Source organism: Amblyomma americanum, chromosome 3 (genome assembly GCF_052857255.1).
Source record: "Amblyomma americanum isolate KBUSLIRL-KWMA chromosome 3, ASM5285725v1, whole genome shotgun sequence".
NCBI lineage: Eukaryota > Metazoa > Arthropoda > Arachnida > Ixodida > Ixodidae > Amblyomma > Amblyomma americanum.
The window spans coordinates 172643204-172666508 of record NC_135499.1 but is presented as its reverse complement, the minus strand read 5'-3'; the positions used below and the strand labels follow the sequence as shown (position 1 = coordinate 172666508).

Genomic DNA, 23305 nt, shown 5'->3' with positions numbered 1-23305 from the left:
CGTACCGCCTACAAACATGCGTTAGGCCTCCCGATGTACACGGCCAACTGCCACCTCGAGGACCTGGGAGTGACCAACACAATAGAAGAAATTCGAGAAGCCGTCCTAGCATCGCAAAAGGAACGCCTCCTCACCACCAAACCTGGACGCGCAATCTTGGAAAGAGTGGGTTCCCCGGCTGACATACTCGCCGTCCAGGACAACCGAGACCTACCCTCAACTCTGCGAACTCGCGTGTATGTAGCTCCCTTCCCGAAGAACATGCACTCGGACTCACAAAAGGGACGACGAAAGGCGCGAGTGGACTATCTGCGCCGCACACATCGACAGGCACAAAATGCTGTATACGTCGACGCAGCCATGTACCCCGATTCAACAAACGCAGTGGCAATCGTCTTGGACACCAATTTCAAGGAAATCGCCAGCGCCTCCCTACGAAACTGCTCTCCCACAGTAGCAGAAACTGCTGCAATTGCCCTCGCAATCCAGCACGGCGATGCTACGGGAAATGAGTTAGAAATTATTACCGACTCCCATTCCGCGTGTCGCCTCTTCCTCTCTGGCAGACTTCCACACTCCATCGCTCCCATTCTGACTACCCCACAAGTTCAAAATTCCACATGCAAGCTCCAAATCACTTGGACTCCTGGGCACGAGGGGCTCGAGGGAAACGAGGCCGCGGAGAGTCTAGCTCGAGGATATACTAACCGAGAGACTAACCACCCCGACCTCACCCCTCTCCCCTCTACGTACGGCGAGCGCCTCCTCCTTCTCCGAACACAAAGACAAGTCTATCCCCCACCACACAGTAAGCTAACGGCGGCAGAGGCGAGGGAATGGCGACAACTACAGACGAACACCTTTCCTAACCTACACAAGTACCACATAATCTTCCCCGACAGATATGACAGCATCTGCCCCTGGTGTGGCGGAATTCCACCAACATATCATGTAACATGGGGCTGCTCCGGTCCCAAGCCCCCCGAACTAGACAAACATCACTCCGAGGAACAATGGGAGTCTGACCTGCTCAGCTCTGACTTGGCGACGCAGCGAAAGCTGATATCCCAAGCAAGAGCAACTGCGGTGGACATTGGGGTCCTGAAATAAGGATTGGTGGTGATGGTAGTGGTTTTATTAAAAATAATAGTAAAAAGGGAGGAAAAGATTTTTGCTAGCCCCGTCATCTGCCATCGATACTGAAGCATCTGAGCTGGGGCAGCGGAAATAAAGGATTCCACCCAAAATCTGTATTTTCGCCTCTCTATACTACCTTTTTGAAATAAATGTTTTCTACTACTACTACTACCTGCCCTCACACACGGCGTGGTTGAGCTACCCACCGAGAACTGAGAGACCTATACTCCGCCCTTTTCCTCTCGGCGGTGTTTGGGCGTTCATCGAGAGTGAGACAGTCACCGCGCACTTCCCTTTCTTAACTAATTTTTCTCCCGCAGATAGGTCATTTTTATCAGCAGATCCCTGTCTATTTATCAATACCTGCCGCGGTGGCCCTTCCTCCATGGAGTGGTTGAGGGGTCCACCGAGAACTGAGACAATTATAGCACCATTTCCTTTCCTCAAAAACCACTAATTTCTGTCAGAACAGAAGTACCCGAGTTCAATTCCGGCCGCGGCGGCAGCGCTTCGATGGCGACAAAACGCAAAAGGTGCCCGTGTGCTGCGTGAAGTCAGTGCTCGTTAAAAAGTTGTCGATGTGATGATGATGATGTCCTCAGGCTTAATGGCACATACCTACGGCGGGGATTGGCCATATTATTCCGGAGTCCTCCACTGCTGCACCTCGTTCTTCCTTTCTTCTTTCACCTCGTCCTCAATCCTTTCTACCAGGGAGCACTTTGTGTGTCCACAAAATAGTGAGACAGTTACCGCGTCCTTCCTTTCCCCGAAATAAATTTTTCAGTTTCATTTCTATCAATCTGTGATCATCGTACTCACTGTGGCGTCCCTTTCCTTCATCCATTTTCCTGCATTAATCAAATCCAGCCCAGTCGCATTCGAGAAGATCGAAGAAGTAAAGAACGCACTGCGCGGCCAGCGCGTTCCACGAGAGACCGGCCAGAAGAACAGCTCGTGATCGCACTGCTGGAACGCTGCACACGATGGCCGAGGACCGGGACGAAGACGAGCGACCGGCCCCTTCGAAGGCGTCGACGGAGGAGAAGGGCGCCAAAGAAGCCTCCGACGAAGAGCACGCCAAACGGGACGGCTCCGACAGCGACGAGACGGCGGAGCAGGGGCCAGAGCCTCCGTACTACAGCCCGGGCTGCCCGTCCACCACCCAAGAGGAGGAGGCGGCTGCCGCTGCCGCCGCCGCCGCCGAGCCGGAAGAGGAAGGCGGCACGTGGGCGAACCGCGCCTTCCTGGCGTGGGTCCTCTGCGGCGTCGGCGCGGCCATCATTGTCATACCGCTGGCGTTCATTCTGCTGCCGCTGCTCTTCCCCCCCGATGAGGGCAGAGCCGCCGACCGTGCGGGCGGCAGGCCACCTTTGGGAGAGGACGAGGGCGGTAGGCCCGATGACCCAATCGTTCGCCCTTCCTGCGCGCAGACCAGCCCCAAAATTTCCCCAGACGTCTCGGGTGTCAGGGACGTCGACTACCCCGGAAAAGCCAACACAAGTCAAGGCTCAGTAAAATTGTACTGCCTGTACAACAATTCTCGATACCGCAACTCAGACGGCAAGGATTTCCTCCCCAGGCACGTCCCGTTCGCTCTCTGCACCAGCCTGATCTACTGGTCCATGGCCATCACGAATGGCGTTATAACCAGCAGGGCCGAGAAATTCGACGAAAAATACGGCCTCTACAAACTTAGGGAGATCAGCCAAATTCAGCTGGCCAACGTGACAGGCAGCAAGCCTGCAAATATCCTCATGACCCTCGGAGGATACCCCGAAGACAGCGGGCATTTCCATCTCCTAGCAGGCAACCACACCATTAGGCACAGGCTGGTCCGTGAAGTGTACGTGAAGAGCTTGAATTACAAGCTCAATGGCACCAACGTGCACTGGGTGACATCGAACATCCTGGACTGCGAGCGCGGCCTCCAACAGCAGCGATGGAGGACCCTGAGTCTCTTCCTGGATGACGTCCTCGCCTTGTTGAGCCTGAACTACTTTCCAGGCGAGTTTCTCATCACTGTAATGATCGACCCGCGAGATATTTCAAATACCGAAGCAATTAAGGTCCTGATAAATAAGGCAAACGTAACTTTTCTAAATACTCACTTGATAACACCGCTGCAAAACACACTCAAGGCGTACTGTGAAACCGCGAACACCATCGCAGGGCTTGTGATGAGGATCACGAATAATCAACCAGCTGAAAACAAAGTGTGCGCGAGCGCGACGCTGTCTCTGCCCGCGTGGACATCAGTGTCTGAGGCAGCCCCTGTTCCAGCGCAGCCGATCTCCAAAACGGAAGGCAGGCTGGCAATGTACGAAGTGTGCAAGAACACAGAGTGCACAGACACAAATTTAGGATATCAGGACTGCTACGTTTGTAAGACGAAGATCGGCGCAGACGACGTGTACTGTGCTGCGGACAATAAGGACTCAGCGCAAAAGAAATACCACGCCGTGGATAAACTGTGCATGGTCTTGTTCGACATGGACTTTGACAACTTTTTCCAGCAGTGCGGCCCAAATAGCCCACCAGATTTGTTCTTGAGGATGAAATCTTACGTGCATGCGCTGATCGATGCCGGGAGTTTGAATCCATCGGATTTTTTTCCTCCGTATGTCCTATCGCCCATACTCTGACGGGTGCAAATAAAGTGCTTTCTCTCTCTCTCTCTTCCTGCGTACCTATAGAGGCCCAGATTCATTTTTGGACTTGCCGGATATAGAGCGCAAAAGTGAACTACGGTCACCTCTAACCTAAAGCACGCTACACGTGTGTATACGTGGGCTGCGACGCATCAGTGATAAAACTTATCCCTCATCCCCATTATGTCTCTTTCATCGAGCAAGAGACTGACTATGCTTTCTCGGAAGCTGAGAAGTGTTATAAAATGCTTTTTTTTTGCCGCTTGGTACTTACGCGCCACGTGATCGAATCTCAAAAACTTCCGGGGCCGAAGTTACTAGCATGTGCAGGTGTGGCGCGCGCTTCTATTCCAGGATCACTACCATTTGCATAGCCCGCGCACGGATCATAACCACCTGGAGCTCATCTTCCAGAGGCGACATTTTAGGAAGGCCTGTGAACGCATGCGTTTTGAAAACGAGGCGGGGGGGGGGGGGGGGGGGGGGTGTACCTACAAAGTATGTTTGGCTAGCAAAAAGATTAAAAAATACAATGTCCCAGCCCATCCCAGTGCGCATTCTCGAGTAGAAGACAGGCCAACTTCGACGTGTGGTGCCTCGATAAAGCATTCCTTCTTCAGGCGCCGCCAGTCGTCTATTCTCTAAAGAAGAAAAAAACAGGTGAGCACGATGCGCGCGCTGCAATGGCGAGGTCGCAGGAGCAGGAAAGTGGCGAAAAAAGGCCCTCCTTCCTCACCCTCCCTACAAAAAAAAGAAATTGCAGCAGCATTTGCCTATAATAAGATCATCATCATCATCATCAACCTGGCTACGCCCACTGCAGAGCAAAGCCCTCTCACATGTATCTCCAATTAACCCTGCCCTTTGCCAGCCGAAGCCATTGTATCCCCGCAAGCTTCTTAATCTCATCCGCCCACCTAAATGTCTGCTGCTCCCTGCTAAGCTTGCCTTCTCCTGGAATCCACTCTGTTATACTTAAGGACCAGCGGGTATATTCGCATTGCATGCCCTGCCCAAACCTTTTTTTTTTATTTCGACCAGGATGTCATCATCCCTCGCGTTCATTTCCTCACCTTGTCTGATCTCTGCCTGTCTCTTAGCGTTACACCTATAACAATCTTTCTTTCCATAGCTCGCTGCATTGTCCTCAACTTAATCGGAATCCTTGTTAGCCCCCACGTTTGTGCGCTTTAGGTGAGTACCGCGGGTCTCATTTTGCGGTGATGCTCTTGCGTATGCAAAAACGTTACGCTTACTCATGTATACGGCATAACTGAACCTTGTATCATTCTGAGGGAGCGTTACTATTTTTCACTATCACCGTAAAAAGAAATAACTGGTGCTATTAGGTCCAAATGAAACGTTAACAGTATAACTGAACCGAAGGTACAATAACAAAAATGACTGGTGATTGAAGGACGTACAGGCGACGTCCATTACATTTGCAAATAAACTGTCAGCCTTCAGTCCCAAGTAAGGTATAGGTTTACAGGGGTTTATGGTGCTTTAACGTCCCAAAGCGACTCAGGCTATTAGGGACGCCATAGTGAAGGGCTCCGGATATTTCGACCAGCTGGGGTTGTTTAACGGGCAAAGACATCTCGTAGTGCACGGGTCTCTAGAATTAAAAATTGAGAATCGGTTTTTGGGGAAAGAAAATGGCGCAGTATCTGCCTCACATATCGGCGGACACCTGAACCGAGCCGTAAGGGAAGGGATAAAGGAGGGGGAGAAAGAAGAGGTGCCGTAGTGGAAGTCTCCGGAATAGTTCCGGCCACCTGGGGGTCTTTAACGTGCACTGACATCGCACAGCACACGGGCGCCTCTTGCGTTTCGCCTCCATCAAAACGCGGCCGCCGCGGTCGGGTTCGAACCCGGGTACTGCATTTCAGTAGACGAGCGCCCTAGCCACTGAGCCACCGCGGCGGGTGCTTCCCTCATAGCCTGCGTCGCTTTGGGACGTTAAGCCCTCATAAACCAAACCAAACCAAAATGTGAAGGTCCGTCTGAATAGCCAAAATATTTTTACGTGGCGGCCAGCCGAAGAAAGAGACACGATGATCGATGGCAATGAGGTGATTAAATGGCCGCTGGCCTAGCGCGAGCGCTCCTGCCCGCGCCACTGTACGGTTCGTCGTCTTCTCCGTCACAGTACCCGGGGCCACCGAGCGATCGTCCCGATCGGTGACGAAAAGAGGCGCTAAGTGGTGATGGGCTTCAGAGGATGGTGGGACAGGAAGGAGAAAGTGGTGAGGAGCTGACCGAGACGATGAAGGAGAATGACAACGGGTTCGCGAAGCTCCCGGGCCGTAGGCCGCCAGGAGCCGACGGTCGAGGCCCCAGGACGCGCCGAACGGCCTGGGCAGGGGAACGGTGTCTTCAGATGTAAGCGGCGCCTCGGGTCGATGGGGTCGGTAGATCAGGTCATTGCGTCGGGTTCATGCAGTTCGTTGTGTTGAGTAGTCTGGGCGGGGGGGGGGGGGGGGAGGGGGGGGGAGGTGACAACAGAGAGGTCGGTTCGGGTCTGAAAGCCAAGGCCAGGAACTCAGGCCAAGAACTCACGGCCGACGGCCACAGCAGACGCAGGACGCCGAAGCTCCCCGGACCAGGATGCCAATGTGTACTCCACACCTCCACCAAATGTTACATGGCGGCCAGCCGAAGAAAGAGACACGGTGATCGATGGAAATGAGGTGATTTAATGGCCGCTGGGCTAGCGCGAGCGCTCCTGCCCGCGCCACTGTACGGTTCATCGTCTTCTTCGTCACAACATCTGAGGGATTAGTTATTTTACTGTACAGTACGCAGTCTTCTTCAAACAGACAAATTTTCGAGGAACCGTGGACAAAGGACCGAGCCCTGACCCTTGCGGGGCACCGGAGTCAACTGGAGCCAAATGCGAGTTGCTGTAATTCGTGGTTGGAAAGTGAACACGGGATGTCAGAGAGGCGCGGATCTAATCAATTACGGCACTGCATGGTTTACTTTGTCAAATACTTTTCGAGAAATTTAGTCAGTTAAAACAAAACCAGTTTTAATCTGGTTTGGTTTCATTTGGTTTGTGGGTTTTAAGCTCTCAAGACGACTCGGGCTCTGAGAAACGCCGCAGTCGAGGGTTAGGGATGATTTCGACCACCTGGGGATCTTTAACGTGCACTGACATCGCACAGAAAACGGGCGCCTTAGCGTTTCGCCTCCATCGAAACGCTACCGCCGCATTCGGCTTCGAACCCGGGAAGTAGACGAGCGCCATAACCACTGAGCCACCGCGGTGGGTATACCAACTGAATCCGGAACTGAAACTGCAGAGGAAGAAAAAAATCCGTTGTAAGTTATTTACTGAGCGCTCGACTTCCACGTGGTGGTATGTGTTTGCTAATGTCGTACGCATCATCCCGGACCAAAAACATACTCCGAAAAACTCGCTCTCTGCACACCTTTAAGCTATCCTCCTTTCAAGAAATCCCCACTCCCTTATTTTCTCTACCTTGCGAATGGTATATCTTTAACGCGTGATTGGCATTTTGGCCGAGCATTCAAATACTGCACGGCGTACTTGCCTGTGGTCTCATTCCCTCACCAGCACCTACGCGTATGGGCACTCGAAATACAGTGTATACCGGCAGAGGTCGAGGGAACAACTCGTCCCACGCTGAAGCCAAGCTCTCCACGCCACTTCGAAACGTTTCATTGTGCTCCACCGTGCAGCGAACACTCGACGCCTCGCTCTACTGCCAACGCTCCAAGGCAACGACGAACGCGAAGTACGTTTGCAAAAGAGGCCTTCAGCGTGCACCGCGCGAGGGGGGTAAAGCGGGGCTAAGAACACTGTCCACATCACCTGCACTGCCATATTAGAGTCTACATTGTGACAGAGCCCTTTGCGTGCAAAGTGCTACAGCTCAGTGTAGAGGTACGTGGGCGGTAACGTTTCATGACGTTCTGCGTCAAACGTCGCGGCGTTCGTAGCGCGTAGTTGGTCACCCTGGCAGAGAATATGGGTCACCTTAGCCGTATGTAGTCGGAAAATGAACTTTGCGAACGTAGGGCCCGAACTTGAAAACTATGTTTCTGCAGCTGATAACCTTTCTTAGATTAAATATATGACGTTGCGTGTACTATCGTGGGCAAAAGTAAGAGACCCCACCCCGCTGTTTCCAAACCTTGCCACTCAGCATGAGCGTGCCACCTGACGAACCGCTCCTGGAGTCCAGACCGGCGCACTGTGCTCGTATGGACACCAGGCGCGCTTCGTTAGGTGGCGCCACCAGGCCTGCAGAGTGGAAATGTTCGAAACACGAGGAGTTCGGGCGGGGGGGGGGGGGGGGGGGGGGGGGGCGATTTTGCGGGGCTAATTAGTGTATTAACTCTCACCATCATCATCAGCCTGAATATGTCTTCGCATTACATGCCCTGCCATTCATTACATTCATTACATTTCATGGCCATTACATGTACGTGCCATTCAGCCTGATCATGAGGACATCATCATCATCACATGTCCTGCCCATGCCCATTTCTTCCCCTTGATTTCGACTAGGACGTCATTACCACGCGTTTGTTCCCACGCCCACTCTGCCTGCTTTCGGTCTATTGACGTTGTACGTATCATTAATTTTTCCATATCTCGCTGCGTTTTCCTCAACTTGAGCTGAACCCTTTTCGTTAGCCTGCACGCTTCTGCTCCGCAGGTGCGAACCGGCAACATACAGCTGTTGTATACTTTTCTCTTGAGGGATATTGGTAAACTGCAATTCATGATCTGAGAGAACCTGCTATATGCGCTCCACACCATTCTTGTTCTTCTAGTTATTTCCCTCTCGTGATCCGTACCAGCCGCCACTACTTGCCCTAAGCAGACGTATTCCCTTATCACTTCCAGCACCTCGCTACCAAATCTCAACTGCTATTCCCTTTGCTTTTCTTAAATTTTTCTTACATTACTTTGGTTGTTATGTTAATTTTAAGGCCTACCACTCTGCTCTGCCTATTTAACTAATTTACCATGTTTTGCAGCTCTTCTTCGGGGAGGCTTAACAAGGCAATTTCATCAGCGATCCGCAACTTACTTCTCCGTTAACTCTTGCCCCCGACTGTTCCCAATCCAGGCCTCGGAACACCTCCTATAAACAGGCGGCGATTAGCATTGGCGATATCGTGTCTCCATGCCTGACCCCCTTCCTAATTAGAATTTTATTGCTGACTTTATGAAGGACTGCGGTAGCTGTGCAGTCGGTATAGATATTTTTCAGTATTTTCACATGACTCTCCTACACCTTGATTCCGCAGTGCCTGCCTGACTGCTGAGGTTTCCACTGAGTCAAATGCCTTCTCGTAATCAATGAACGCTGTATATACGGGTTGGTTATATTCTGCGCGTTTCTGTATCACCTGGTTGGTGGTGTGAATATGATCTATTGTGTAATATCCTTTACGATAGACTGCCTGATCATTTGGTTGATTGAAGTCTAAGCTTGTCCTGATTCCGTTTCGATTAGCTTAGTAAATACCTTGTACGCAACGGACGGTAAGCTGATCGGCCTGTAAGTCCTTGACGTCCCCTTTCTTATGAATTAAGATAATGTTAGCGTTCTTCCAAGCAATATGGTACGCTCGAGGCTATAGGGCATTGCGTACACAGGGTGGCTGGTTTTGTAGCGATAGCTATATTACGGTTGCATTTCGAGCCTTCAGCGTGGCGGCGCCGCCAACCTGTGGCTGCGCAGCCACCCCGTGGCTCATGGAGGAAGGAAACCATAGGAGAGGCCCTCGCTATCCAAGACGCATGACAAAAAAACGTGCAGGAAGTCACGCGGTTTTGCAAGGCCTACTGGGATTTGTTGGCCGATGGCGCAGCCAATAGCAGCGTTGGGCGCAGCGGCGTCGTCTGCTTCACGCATCACCCATGTCGGCAGATCGGTCGAGTAGAGTTGGAAATTCGCATTTTTATTCAATCGTTGTGGTCCGCGGGAGGCACAAAGTTCCAGAGGCCTGTAGTCGGTGCTGGTCTTCATTGCTGTGCGCTTAGTTCATTCAGGATGCCGTCTTGACGAAAGCGGTTGTTTTGGAAGCCCGCGACAGCTTTCTCTGAAAAGGCTTGGCTTGGCGCTATTCTCTTTCGGCTTTGTGCGGTGGCGTCCCTCAACGCTGCTAGCCTTGTTCCAAGGAGAAATTGACAGTGCCGACGGCTCATAAAGCGATAGACGACGGTGACACGCTGGTTTATGGTTACAGCAGCGCGGGAAGAAAAAGTGCGAGTCGGCGCTTAATTGTTTTGTGTGTGAATACGTGTTCTGCATGTTCCTTCATTTTTGTGTATTTTTCCCGCGCTGTTTTAACCACGAATAAATACAAACTCGTCCAGACCGTGTCCTTGTAAGCATACCCGTTGCGTCTACATTCCCCTATGCATGACGGTCACAACTGGTGGCGACCGATATGCGTGGGCCGCGGTGTGCTCACCGAAGCCTGCAGTGCCAAGGAAGCCGCGCCGCATGCGATGGTATCCGTCAGCAAAGCGATACGCGAAGCAGTCTGAAGCGTACCATATGTTTACTGTACGCTGTGCGAGCGATATGTCAACTGCGTGCAAGTTTTCTCCGATATGGACCCAGTGGATCGACCGACCCGCGCTGCTGTCTCGATCGAGTGCTGTTGTGCGAGCGTAAGGACACATAGCCGGGTTTAGGAGGCGCAGTGCTAGGTTTAAAACATTTGCGCTTAAGGGTGGTGAAGTGTAAGGCCATGCCTCCTAAGATTGAGTGTACCTCGCAACTTACCGTTTACCGAGATGCCGAGTCGACCCTCGCGACCACCTCGCCGAGTTGCACTTTCTTGCATTCAGCTGATTAAACGGATTAATGAAGTCCAAAATTTGTATTTTATTGGACAATCAAAATATGAGCTTTAAAAAGGTTTGATACAGCATAACACTTATTACAAAACATAGCTTGCTACCTGAAGCAAGCAAAATCTTTTAACAAAAGTGATAACACATGGAAGGAGAACACACATAAAAAGGATTCAACAAAAAAGACCAGAAGAAGAAATGCACAACTGAATTAGATCACTTTGCAACCATGAACCATTCGAACAGAGAGAGTAAAACATATATAGGAAGGCAGTAAATGGGGGCTTTGAGACAGAAAAATATTTGTGGACCGATCTTGCCAAATTGTGTGAAAGCTTTCATTTCTCGGTAGTTGTTTCTGCATCACAAAGTTGATAAAATTTAAGCGATGCAAATGCAAAGTAATTGGAGCACTGCATGGAAGTGACTTGAAAAATTGGTAACAGTTGTCGCAGCTAGTGGAAAAAGTGAATCATTTTCCTCCCTTCTGCTTCATGTATTCCTTTCTGTAATATATGTAAAGAAAGAGAGCACCCTGCTGACACTGTTTATATTGTTGCATTGTTGTATTTGACTCTTATCTGCCTAGCCTGAAACAGTATAGAAATAGCATAGTTTTCTGTCCAATTTTCTGTTCTGTTTGTTGTGTACTATGTGGTACTTGTGTGCACATGCTGTTTTATATTTGTCAAAACCACGAGCCAACCAACATAGTCTGCACATAAGTCGGGCATTTGAGCTGTGCACAACTAAGGCATGATGACAGCTAAAGAATGTCTAATATAATGTACAAATTGCGGCTGGTAGAATGATAAGGTTGTCCTCTGTATGCATGAATGTACCAAGTGCATGTGGAAAAGTGTTTTCATCATTTAAGAACATGAATTTGTTGCAAAACTTATATGCTAGTGCTTACTCTGTTGCTGCGTGCAGTGGGATGATCACCCCCTTTTGACACTATTACTTTGAAAAGCCAAAATCACCTTCAGTTGTGTTGAATATCTAGAACTAAAATTGTAAGTATGGTACACTAATTACTCTCTTGATTATTCTGGCTTCTATAGTATGAAAAACATGCACTCCATATTTTTTACAAAATACGAGATACTTCAGTCACCCTGTACCCTAAAGGACAGTAGTGCAGGCACGCTGCAAAGAAAGCTCTGGGAGACTGCTAACTGCAGCCCCTATTCTTGAACATCAGTGACCAATAGTACATGTCCATCTGTGAATCTACAGCATATAGATTCATGAACAAGAACTAGCATATGCGCTCTGGACATGTACTGATTTTACTTAACTGACTTATTTTTTAAAATGTACGTATTGTTCATTTACCGCAAAAGACGAAAATCTGATTTTAGGAAGCAGGTAATTTCTGGTTGATTCAGTAGCAATCAAGCTAAATCAAAACCCTGATTACTCCTGAAAAAACTGACAGTGACTGCCATCAAGCATGAGCCTAAGTCGGTGGTGTACATGACGCATTCACATTAAAAAGCTATTCTTTTCAATACTCAGTATGACAGGTTGTAATGTACTCTAAACTGTGAGCGGCCGTTTGAATAGAATTTTATTCTGACAAAGTCAGACATGAAAGTCTGTTACATGCAAGATTCTTATTCAGCTCATATTGCGGCAGCAAGCTGCAGTGTCAACATGAAGCATGGGACCCCTATGGGCTGGTTGCATTCATACTCTACGGTAAATTAAGACATGTGCTGACGAAAACCAAGTCTGATTTTTGAATTCTCACTGTCGCATCAGTCACTGCCCCTTGAATTGAGTTATTTTTTTAAACATCTGCCGGACCTGAGCAGTGTGCAGGCTCTCGGTTGCCTGCTTGCCAACATGAAACAAGCGCATGTTGATGTAATTTTCTGCAACACTTCTGACAAGGTGTATGTAATGATTGTCGAGTGGAGAGTTGTCGAACATGTGCTCATGAAGTTCATTGAAGAGCTCTCTACCGTGGAATGCGTAAAGAACCTCGTGGAGAAGATCAGTGAGTAGTGTTCTTGATGCCAATTTGTTCAGGCGCACTGCCGTCCTGATCACCGCCTCCGATTTTTGACAGATCTTCAGTACACTTTCTGATGGGTATTTCAGCCCTCCTCTGCTTTTCCTCTTAATTAGTGAGTAAATGTTTCCTCGTTCTGTTGTGAGTAGTGCACTTGTGCAGTGCTCACAAGTCAGCTTTGCAGCCAATTTATGAGCTACATAACCTGCCATGTAAGCCACAATTCGGCCTCCACATTCACTGATGTAGCCTGGAGCTATAATGTAGTCATGGTCTGCAGCTGTTACCTGAGACTGCTGAACAACATCACTGTCTAGAAGTTGCCTCCTTGGTGCAGATATATTCAAGACCTGAGAAGAAATAACTGTTGCACTGCTGCATGACAATATGGAGATGCTGTCCAGGCTCAGACAGTTGCCTGTTGATACATCAGCCAGTTCACTTTGAACAATCCCTTTTTTGAAGGCAGCACGAAACTGCTGTGTAGTAGGGTTGTCATTATGCCCGCCATGTGCTCGAATCAGGCCAAAAAACAGTTCCAAATGGTCCTGGCAAATTTTGTGGGCCGGAATGTACTTCAGCACTCGTTTTTCAGTGACAAGAAAATGAAAAAGACTAATCAGGCTTTGCATGCAGATGATAAAACCTAAGAAACCTGTCTTTCGGTTTGTTTCAATCATTCGTCTTCCATTTGCAGACTCCTTCAAGGAAGAGAGGTAATGGGTTGTGGTTTTGAACATGCCTTCGAAAGCTTCAATGTTCTTTTCATTTATAGGTTTCTTCCAACCTTTCTGATATGGGCTTCTAGAATTTAGGGCATCAAATGTCTCATTAATTTTCAACTAAAAATTCTCTGTTGCCTGTGTGCCAGAAAAACCTTCCAGGTCAAGTTCCCTGCACTCGGCTAGTGCTGTCGCAACAGAAGTGCTCATTACTTGGGCAGCAAGTCTAACTTTCATGGGCTGCCGCTGCCACTCAATATGAGCTCTGCGCAACTTGTCAGCCAAATGTAGGCCTTCTTTCTGCTGCACAGTATGCAGCCGCTCAATATGCTCCCATGACACTGTCCTTCCTTGGTGGTCAATAAAGTACCTCTTGTATGCCAGTGCATTCCTCACAAGTTTTAGCATATGGCAGGGATCCAAAAAAGCTGCCACTGGTTCCTGGGTAGCTGGGTGTCGAAAGGTTGTTTTTAGGTCTCCCACATGTTGGAAATCACACCCAAGCTCTTGCAACATAGCCAGATTTGCGGGCGCCCCGTCACAAGTGAGTGAAGCAACCATAGCTCCAGCATCATGTGCCTTATGAAGGCACTGGGTGACAAGGTTAGCCCTCTGTGTTCCAATTAGGCCATCAACTAGGAAGTACCCAAGGGGCAACTTCCATCGCCCATTAATAGCCACAGCCATTATAACGAATGCAGCCTTTGCTTGTGGCAAAGAGTCGCTGTCAATGCCACTGCCAAAGTCAACAAACCCTTCAAAGTTGCGTTTGTTCCACTGGATGTTTTGCCGAATAGCCATTTCATCAACCATGAGGCTGCAAACTGTTCGGTGCCCCTTGCTTGCTGTTTCAGCACACTTCATTTTTAGTGCATTGAAAGCTTCTGTTGAAAGTCCTGCCTGGCCATCAACAGTCTCATACCATTTTCGCAGAGTTCTGGGATGTGGGAGGCACGTGTCAAAAACTTTCCTGACATACTGATAGGCTCGTGGGGAATAGAAATTTAAAGTTAAGGCAAAAGTTCTCAGTTCAGGGGAGTACTGCTTTGGAGTGCCAATTCCACCATGCTTTCCGACTTGTCTTTCAAGTAGGTGCTTATTTACTTTACCCAGGCCATCTAAAACAGACACTTGCTCTGTCAGAAGGATATTCTCCGTAGTTAAAGCTGGCAGAACAGATTTTAGTTCCGCATTTTTCTTTTGCAGTCTCCACCTTGTTTGCTGCAGCCTTTTTATGCTTTTTCTTGACTGAGCATGCATTGCAGAAAACCATGCAGCCCTTGCTCTCAAGTAAGCTTTTTCGGGTGTGTCCTCCTATGAAGAGAGATAGAAAATGCAATGCATCATTAGAACAATGCACACCCAAGCCTTGCATACCACAGTTACAACAGTGTGCACATATAAAACACAAAGCACTCTGAATGTTCCATTAAAATAAGAATGAAGGAGCTCAGTTAATCTTCTCGTCCTACTTTAATATCAAAGTGTTTCACCTCTGATGGAAATGCTCAGCATGCCATCACTCACAACGCACAGAAAATTCACTTGATCATCTTTTTCTCGCACATTGTACCATAGCAACAGATCATTTGCCCTGTCACATATTTTACCAGCACCTCACCTCGCATCAAGCCGGTAATGCCTACAAGGGTAACCCTGTTTTTGTCCAGATGGAAAAGTACAAAAATTCACCTGTAACCTTAATGATGAAAGAATGCAATGATTTACCTTCCAGGATTGCCATGATAACAGAGTCTTTGTTATTTCAGTCAGGATCACTTTCTTATATGGATTCCTCACACTTTCAGTAACAAAATTTGATTTCTCAGATGACTAATTCGCACCTGCTGTTTATTTTTTCTTTGTGAATTTTCGTAAGAATATTTACTTGGCAATGATGTTTCTCGACTTGCACCTGAGTGCCGTACCTACGCTGCTTTTTTTTTGTTTTTGAAACAATTTTGTTCCGCTTTGAGTCCCCCCCATCTCCCCCTATGTAATGCCCCTAGTGGACCCTTAGGGTACTTGAATAGATCAATAAATGAAGCTGTGACTCACCGATTCTCCTCTGGTAGATGGAGAGGTGTCCAAGAAGAAGATTCCATAATGTGCTCCTCAGCTTGATATGCAGGCCACTCACACAGTTAAAAATTCATTGGTTTATTGACTCATCATTGCATACAATATACCATGCAGATCAGTTAGTAGATATTAGTAAAAATTGCCACGGCGAAATCAAGCTAAGTCCATTCACACAGTCTGGGTGCCTGCACATGCTGTGTTAAAGATTATGCTAATAATGCATGCTGTGGATGGGCCACTCACGCTATCAAATACGCTCTTGGCATATGCACAAGCATTTGACATTCATGGTGTTGAATTCTGCTTCAGAAATAGGCACTTTTGACAGGTCCATTTACCATTGCTGGCCTCCTTCGTGGCGTCCCAACAGAGGCTGGGGCGGTTGGCAAAGTCGGAAGTTCCTGCATAAGATAAACTGTTTAGTAATGCAGCCCACCTTAGAATGCCTGTTGCCCTGTTCTCCTCCGCCATGCATCAAGGCATAAGAAGGAAAGCAGGACATGAGGCTAATCACAAAATTACTCGGCATGCCCACTACTGGGCCACGCAACAGCTTCAGTGCATATGCACTCAATGCCTTTCGATGTCACTGCAAAAGAAAAACGCTCGCACATTGTTAAACTCATATCACCTAGCATGTTAAGGTAATGTTATATGTCTACGCATTTTATTTTTATTATACACTCAAAGTGTTGCAGAAATAAAGCAGGGTTAATAGCACAACTGTGTAGAAGCGTGAATACATACAGCTTTAAAAATTATTGCATTAAATTTTGTGTCGTGCAATCTCCTTTTCTGAATGCCCACTGGAACTGACGTTAAAGAGGTTGGCATGTACCCATATAAGAAGTATTTCATGAAAACTTATACAAGGAACAACTGAAAAAGAAGAAAACATGACAGTACAAATTTTTCATGTAGCACGCATGCCAGTTTGCACCGAATACTTTCTACATAGCTGTCAATGACCTTGTCCAAAATCAGTAAAACCAGTTTGGAATAACGTGAGAAAATTTTGTAGAAAAGATATCACTGACCTGGTGGAGTATGTCTTGCATAGCCAAATTTTTCTTGATACTGACAAATTATTTGTAGTGGAACTCTGACGAGATGACTATATTGATTTGTGTAACGAACATAAGCAATGAAGGCACATGAAAGAATATTGTGGCAGTTACTAATGTGATTATGTGGTTCCACAAAAAGGTACCATCCTATATGAAGGATCTTTGCAGAACCTACTGCACTCTGCTACTGTCTCCGGTAAGCACGGGGCCTGACAAACAACTGCAGGTTCTACTGCACTTTACATTGCAGAATTGCAACAACATCCTACCTCATGCAGTGAATAAACCTGGATGGAAACCACACAGGACGATATGAAACTTACTGGTGTAAGTTGAAAGGCTTGAGATGGCCCTGGCTGAATGTCCAGCATTGTGGCCACATCCATAGATGCCTGTAAAAAAATTTTGTTCAGGAGAAATGTGTGTGTACCGAGACATAACAAGCGTTCAGTTTTAAGCACCTAGTGAAAAGTGGAGAAGCATCACACTACTAGACCGTTTTGAGTTATGTCTGAAGGAATAAAGATATGACTGGTGTGCTGAGGTGGCTTGGTCAAAACTTCCTCTGAGCCTGCGCCAGGAAGCTTTCTTTTACATAAAAATTCACCCGTTTCGTGACTCGTGCTGCGAGATAAACTCAGACACTGTCAATCTTCTAGCAGTTGCTGTCACAAAATGGTATATCGTAACATACCTGTTGTGATGGGCCTGGTAAAGTTTCCTGCCTTTCAGTGACATCCATAGGTGCCTGTGAAAAAAAATTTTATTCTTGAGAAATATGCTTCTACCAAAGCATAAGATGTAGTCAGTTCTAAGCAACTACTGAAAAATAGAAAAGCATCACACTGCTAGGCTGTGTTTTCAGTTCTGTCAAAAGGATTATAAAAAATGACTAATGTGTTGAGGCGATTCAGAGAAAACTTCCTCTGAGCCAGTGCCAGGATGCCTTCTGTTACAGAAATCTGTTTTTGGTCGCTCGTGCTGCGACATAAACGCAGACACTGTTGTTCTTCGAATTGATGCAGTCACAAAATGGCATATTGTAAAATACCTGTTGTGATAGGCCTGCCAAAGTCTCCTGCCTTTCAGTGACATCCATAGGTGCCTGTGAAAAAAAATTTTATTCTTGAGAAATATGCTTCTACCAAAGCATAAGATGTATTCAGTTCTAAGCAACTACTGAAAAATAGAAAAGCATCACACTGCTAGGCTGTGTTTTCAGTTCTGTCAAAAGGATTATAAAAAATGACTAATGTGTTGAGGCGATTCAGAGAAAACTTCCTCTGAGCCAGTGCCAGGATGCCTTCTGTTACAGAAATCTGTTTTTGGTCGCTCGTGCTGTGACATAAACGCAGACACTGTTGTTCTTCGAATTGATGCAGTCACAAAATGGCATATTGTAAAATACCTGTTGTGATAGGCCTGCCAAAGTCTCCTGGCTTTCAGCGACATCCATAGGTGCCTGTAAAAAAAAATTTATTCTGGAGGAATGTCATCATCGTCATCATCAGCCTGACTACGCCCACTGAAGGGTGAAGGCCTCTCCCATGTCTCCAATTAACCCTGTCCTTTGCCAGCTGCGGCCACCGCATTCCCGCAAACTCCTTAATCTCACCCGCCCACCTAACTTCCTGCCTCCCCCTGCTACGCTTGCCTTCTCTTGGAATCCACTCTGTTACCCTTAAGGACCAGCGGTTATCTTGCATTTGCATTACGTGCCCTGCCCAAGCCCACTTCTTCCTCTTGATTTCAACTAGGATGTCATTAACCCACGTTTGTTCCCTCATCCACTCTGCCTACTTCTGGTTTCTTAACGTTACACCTGTCATTTTCCTATCCATAGCTCACTGTGTTGTCCTTAACTTAAGCTGAACCCTCTTTATTAGCCTCCACATTTCTGCCCCATAGATGAGTACCGGTAAGATACAGCTGTCGTAGACTTTTCTCTTGAGGGATATTGGTAAACTGCCATCCATGATCTGGGAGAACCTGCCATATGCGCTCCACCCATTCTTATTCTTCTAGTTATTTCCCTTTCATGATCTGTATTAGCGGTCACTACCTGCCCTAAGTAGGCATATTCTCTTACTACTTCCAGCACCTCGCTACCAATTGCGAACTGCTGTTTCTACTTTGGTTTTCTGCATATTATTTTTTAGCCCCACCATTCTGCTCTGCCTGTCTAACTCATTGATCATGCTTTGCAGTTCTTGTCCTGAGTGGCTTAGCAAGGCAATGTCATCAGCGAATCGCAAATTACTCAGGTATTCTCCATTAACTCTTATCTCCAAATGTTCCCATTTCAGGCCGCGGAATACCTCCTGTAAACAGGCAGTGAATAGCATTGGCGAGATCGTGTCTCCCTGCCTGACACCCTTCCTTATTGGAATTTTATTGCTGACTATATGGAGGACTATGGTAGGCGTGCAATCGTTATAAATATCTTCCAATATTTTCACATAACACTCTTCCACACGCTGATTCTGCAGTGCCTGTATGACAGTTGAGGTTTCCACTGAGTTAAATGCTTTCTCGTAATCAATGAAGGCCATATATAGGGGTCGGTTATAATCTGTGCATTCCTCTATCACTCACTGATAGCGTGAACATGATCTATTGTTGAGTATCTTTTACGAAAGCCTGCCTAATTATTTGGTTGATTAAAGCCTAAGGTTGTCCTGACTATTAGCGATTACCTTAGCAAATACTTAGTAGGCAATGAACAGTAAGCTGATCGGTCTGTAATTCTTCAAGTCCTTGACGTCTCCTTTATAAAGATAATGTTAGCATTCTTCCAAGCTCCAGGTACTCTCGAGGTCACAAGGCATTGCATATATAGGATGGCTAGTTCTACTAGCACAATCTCCCCTCCCTCCTTCAACAAATCTGCTGTTACCTGATCCTCACCAGCTGCTTTCCCGCTTTTCATTCCTACTAAGGCTTCCGTTACTTCCTCTTCTCTTACTGCTACGGGATGTCCCATTGCTGTGCGCTGCGGCTTCTCTCATTAATGTTCTGATTGCATTAGCTACTGCATAGATTTGTGTCTCTTTGGCTATTTGATATCTTATCCATATTGCTAATGATACTGCCCTCTTTGTCTGTTAACGCATACATCATGTACCAAGCATACAAGGTGTTCAGCTTTAAGCAGCTAGTGAAAGATGGAGGTGGAGCATCACACTTTAAGACTGTTTTGAGTGCTGTCTGAAGGGTTAAGAAATATGATGACTAGTGTGTCATGGGATTCGGATAAATCTTCTGGTGAGCCCGTGCCAGGAAGCAGTGTTTGTAGCTCCTGCTCCAACATATACACAGCCACTGTGATGCTTTGAATAGCTGTAGTAGTCACAAAACAGCGCTGTTTGAAAATACCTGTTGCAGTGGAGATGCTGGAGATGTGTGACTTTGTGTTAGTGCTTGCTGGGCGCCATGCTGAGCAGTGGCAGCAACAGCTGTGCCATCGCCTGGCTGCTGTGAAAGGGGTTCCTGCTGTAAATGAATAATGAGGTGCATCACATGCTCGCAGTGGAACGCCAGCCTTAGCTAAAAAGATGCATGTAATTCAACAGACAGATGTACCAATCTGAGACTGTCAATATGGAACACAGCCAGTGGGCGAGAGTGCACCCATTTCTTAAGAAAGCAACAGCAGAGAAATGCATTGTTAGTACAGCAGGTCTACCATATTTTTGAGAAGGGAGAGTGGGGTGTCTCTCCTCAGGCTCACCCAGCTATACCCCTTGAAGTGTGTATGGTATGTGTATGAGGAATTATATATGCAGAACTGCCGTATCTGTATAATAAGGGAGCTAATTATACTCATTGGCATCCACCCAAGCGCAGCTATGCGGCTAAAGGAAAGCTATAAATTGTTTCCACAGAAACTTCGCAAAAGAAAACGGGATTCCCCTAAACATTTGGCCAAGCTTTCTGCCTGTGTTTTGTCTTTTTTTCTTTGTCTCATGCTTCCCTTTTTCCTTATGTGTATTTACTCGCGTAATTTGCGCCCGCACATTGATTGTGCACCCCAAAAAGTTTCAAACTTTTAACCCGATAAAAAAAAAAAAAACTACTCGCACATTTTGCGCACTATGCTGAGCCAGACCACCAGCATGTACGCGGGTGCGAACTGTGCCGTTTACCCGGCTTGCTCGCGCTGGCGGTCGCTGTCCCGGACGAACAGTTGCGCGCGCGCCCGAATCCAAAACTCTACCGTACCGTTTGCTATACGGTTTGCCGCTAGTCAGTCGGGCCACACGCAAGGGCCCCGTTTTATTGCCCGTTATCTCCTCCCACGGCTGACTTCGCGATTGAATCTTTGCGCGTTTATTGCTTTGAGCTAAGCACGTGCCATCATGTCATGCCACCCTGCGGGGAGCTATAGCGTGGGGAGGGGGGGGGGGGGAGGGGGACTGTCAACCTTGTTGCCATGGGGCGAGGGGTGCCAACCTTTTTTTTAGGACGTGTTCGGATAACTCGCTTGCGCGTAAATTGCGCACCCTCTTTTTGGAGCCCTAATTAAAGAAAAAACGTGCGCAAATCACGCGAGCAAATACGTACGGTGCTCTATACCTTATGGAACTTCTTTGTGATTTCCTTTGTAAACGAACTATAGTTTTAAGGAATTACAGTGCTCTCTCAGTGACACTTCCCAGGTGCTATGGCCGAGATGACAACAAAAAATGCACCGCCTACTGCTAGGCGCAAACATTTGCACACTACAAGTAATAATTAAATAGAAATGATGCCCCAAGGAAAACTGTGGTGTGCTCGATGCTCTCTTTTTTTATTTTCTTCTAATGATAGAGTGCGTAAGCTAATAAATAAATAAATTATCATGTAGAGTAAGCAGAATTTCACCAGAGCCATATATAAACCGCAGCCAGTTTAGGAGTATAATGACACAATTACTTTTTATCAGTGCGGGAGTACTGTAGCCGCGCTACTCGATCATAACGTCTAGCTAAAGCCATTTATTCACAAATCGTTCTATTTCTTGCACGAACACCTAAAACATCATATTGAACGCATGCTTATGCAGTCAAGTTATAATAAAGCACCTTCTCAATAAGAGCATTTCTTTCCAATCTCTTGAGAATGTATAGAATGTGGTTCCTCACCTGAAGGGGGACGGCATCCGCACGTATACGAACTACGAGCGGCGACATCCGATCGAAGTGCTCGGGCAGGAAATGTTTTGAACATACGCAGGTCCATTTTGCTGGCTCCCAGTCTCTTTGGCCTGGTCTAACGGCCTCAGTCCACTGCCTCCTTCGCTCTGGATCTTTCGGAAACCTGTTTGAAAACAATACTATTCACTGCACTCGGACAAAGGGCCACCAATAAGGCCGGGGCGGTACGAATACCACGTTCACGCCGTGTCGTGCGTTATGTTCTGCGAGCATGCATTTTACTCATTACGCAGTCAATTAAATACGAAAACAAAATGCAGTATACTTACGTGTGGAAAGTGACGCCCGGTTCTTGTCCTGGCGTGCGCGACCGACACCCAGGAACGCAGCAGCTGGGCATCGCAGCGTCTTTGTTGTCAATGGGAGCAGAAGTCTCACTTTCCGGCGTGTCTGACAGCTGCCGACAGCCTGGCGAGGCGCGAAATCGTCTGCTCGCGCCGCTCGCGTTGATCTTCGCGGCGCTCGCATGCCATTGGCTGAGAAAACGGCCAAGTGTCATGGCGGAGCCCTCGCTTCCGGCTTCAAAAAATGTGACGTAGCAGCCTCTCCTCTTCTCCTTCTTTCCTCCATGCCGTGGCTGCACCACCACCAAGCTGTCACGTGGTTGGTCACGTGGTGCGGAGCAGCTGCCGGCGGCGCGGCGGCGTGGCTGATCACGTGGTTCGTCACGTGTTGGTCACGTGACCAGCCACGTGGTGCGGAGCAGCTGCTGCTGCCGGCGGCGCGGCGCGCCGGCGAAACCGAGCTGCCGCACCTGTGCGCATGCGTCGTGTCCAGTGGGACGAACATAAAGAAGGAACGGCCAGCGAAACAGAGCGGCGAAAGGCTGACTTTGCAATTCAACACAGCAAGTTCCACTCGGCCAGCTGTAGCTATCGCGTCACTCCAGGTTTAAGCACAGCTAAATTGCCGCCAATTTTTTTTTCTAGCACACTCTCCCTTACGTCCTTCAAGAGATCTGCTCTTAGCTGATCTCCGCCAGCTGCTTTCCTCCTTTGCATTGCTCCTAACGCTTTCTTTACTTCCTCTTTCGCTACTGGTGGGATGTCCCAGTGCTGTGCGCTACTCTCTCTCATTAACGTTCTGATTACTTTGGATACAGTATATACTTGAGTAGAACTCTTCGGCTATTTTAATTATCTTATCCATATCGCAAATCACATTGCCCTCTTGTTTAGAGCATGCTCATTTTTCTCCACATTAAACTTCCTTATGTCGGCTACCTTGTACTTATTTATTAACTTTGATAGCTCTGTCAGTTCTATTCTGGCCGTAGGGTTAGACGCTTTCATGCTTTGGCGTTTCTTAACCAGATATTTCATCTCCTGAGATGACTTGCCGGTACCCTGGCGAAGCATCATACCAATTCCTTCTACTGTGCACTCTGTAATGATAACTGTGAGATTATCGTTCAATGTTTGAAGATTAAGATCTTCTTCCTCAGTTTTAACTCTATGACGATCAAATTAGAAATACCCAAGCAAAAATCTCTCCAGACAGTATATAAACTTTCCACTGACTTTTGTCAATAAGTTGTATAGACAATCTATAGATTTATGGCCCTTACACTCTTGTAGACTT

General features: G+C 47.5%; 1 protein-coding gene across 1 annotated transcript; it reads right to left on the bottom strand.

The window, feature by feature from the left end:
* Positions 1-15767: 15767 nt before the first annotated feature.
* Positions 15768-22148, bottom strand: LOC144124264 (uncharacterized). The gene is made up of 7 exons (XM_077656903.1): positions 21994-22148; positions 21653-21827; positions 19905-20018; positions 17938-17991; positions 17224-17277; positions 16853-16921; positions 15768-15863 (listed from the first exon to the last, which is right to left on the bottom strand). The coding sequence occupies exons 1-7, from the start codon at positions 22062-22064 to the stop codon at positions 15768-15770; spliced, it is 633 nt and encodes a 210-aa protein (XP_077513029.1). The 5' UTR covers positions 22065-22148.
* Positions 22149-23305: the final 1157 nt, after the last annotated feature.

Bases quoted from the DNA above. Each gene is read 5' to 3' on its own strand.
- LOC144124264 (XM_077656903.1), bottom strand. From the start codon at position 22,064: ATGCCCAGCTGCTGCGTTCCTGGGTGTCGGTCGCGCACGCCAGGACAA. The intron at 17,278-17,937 runs GTATTTTACAAT...TTTTTTTCACAG, and splicing joins TGGCAGGCCTATCACAACAG to GCACCTATGGATGTCACTGA. The intron at 15,864-16,852 runs GTAAGTTTCATA...TATCTTATGCAG, and splicing joins AAGCCTTTCAACTTACACCA to GAACTTCCGACTTTGCCAAC.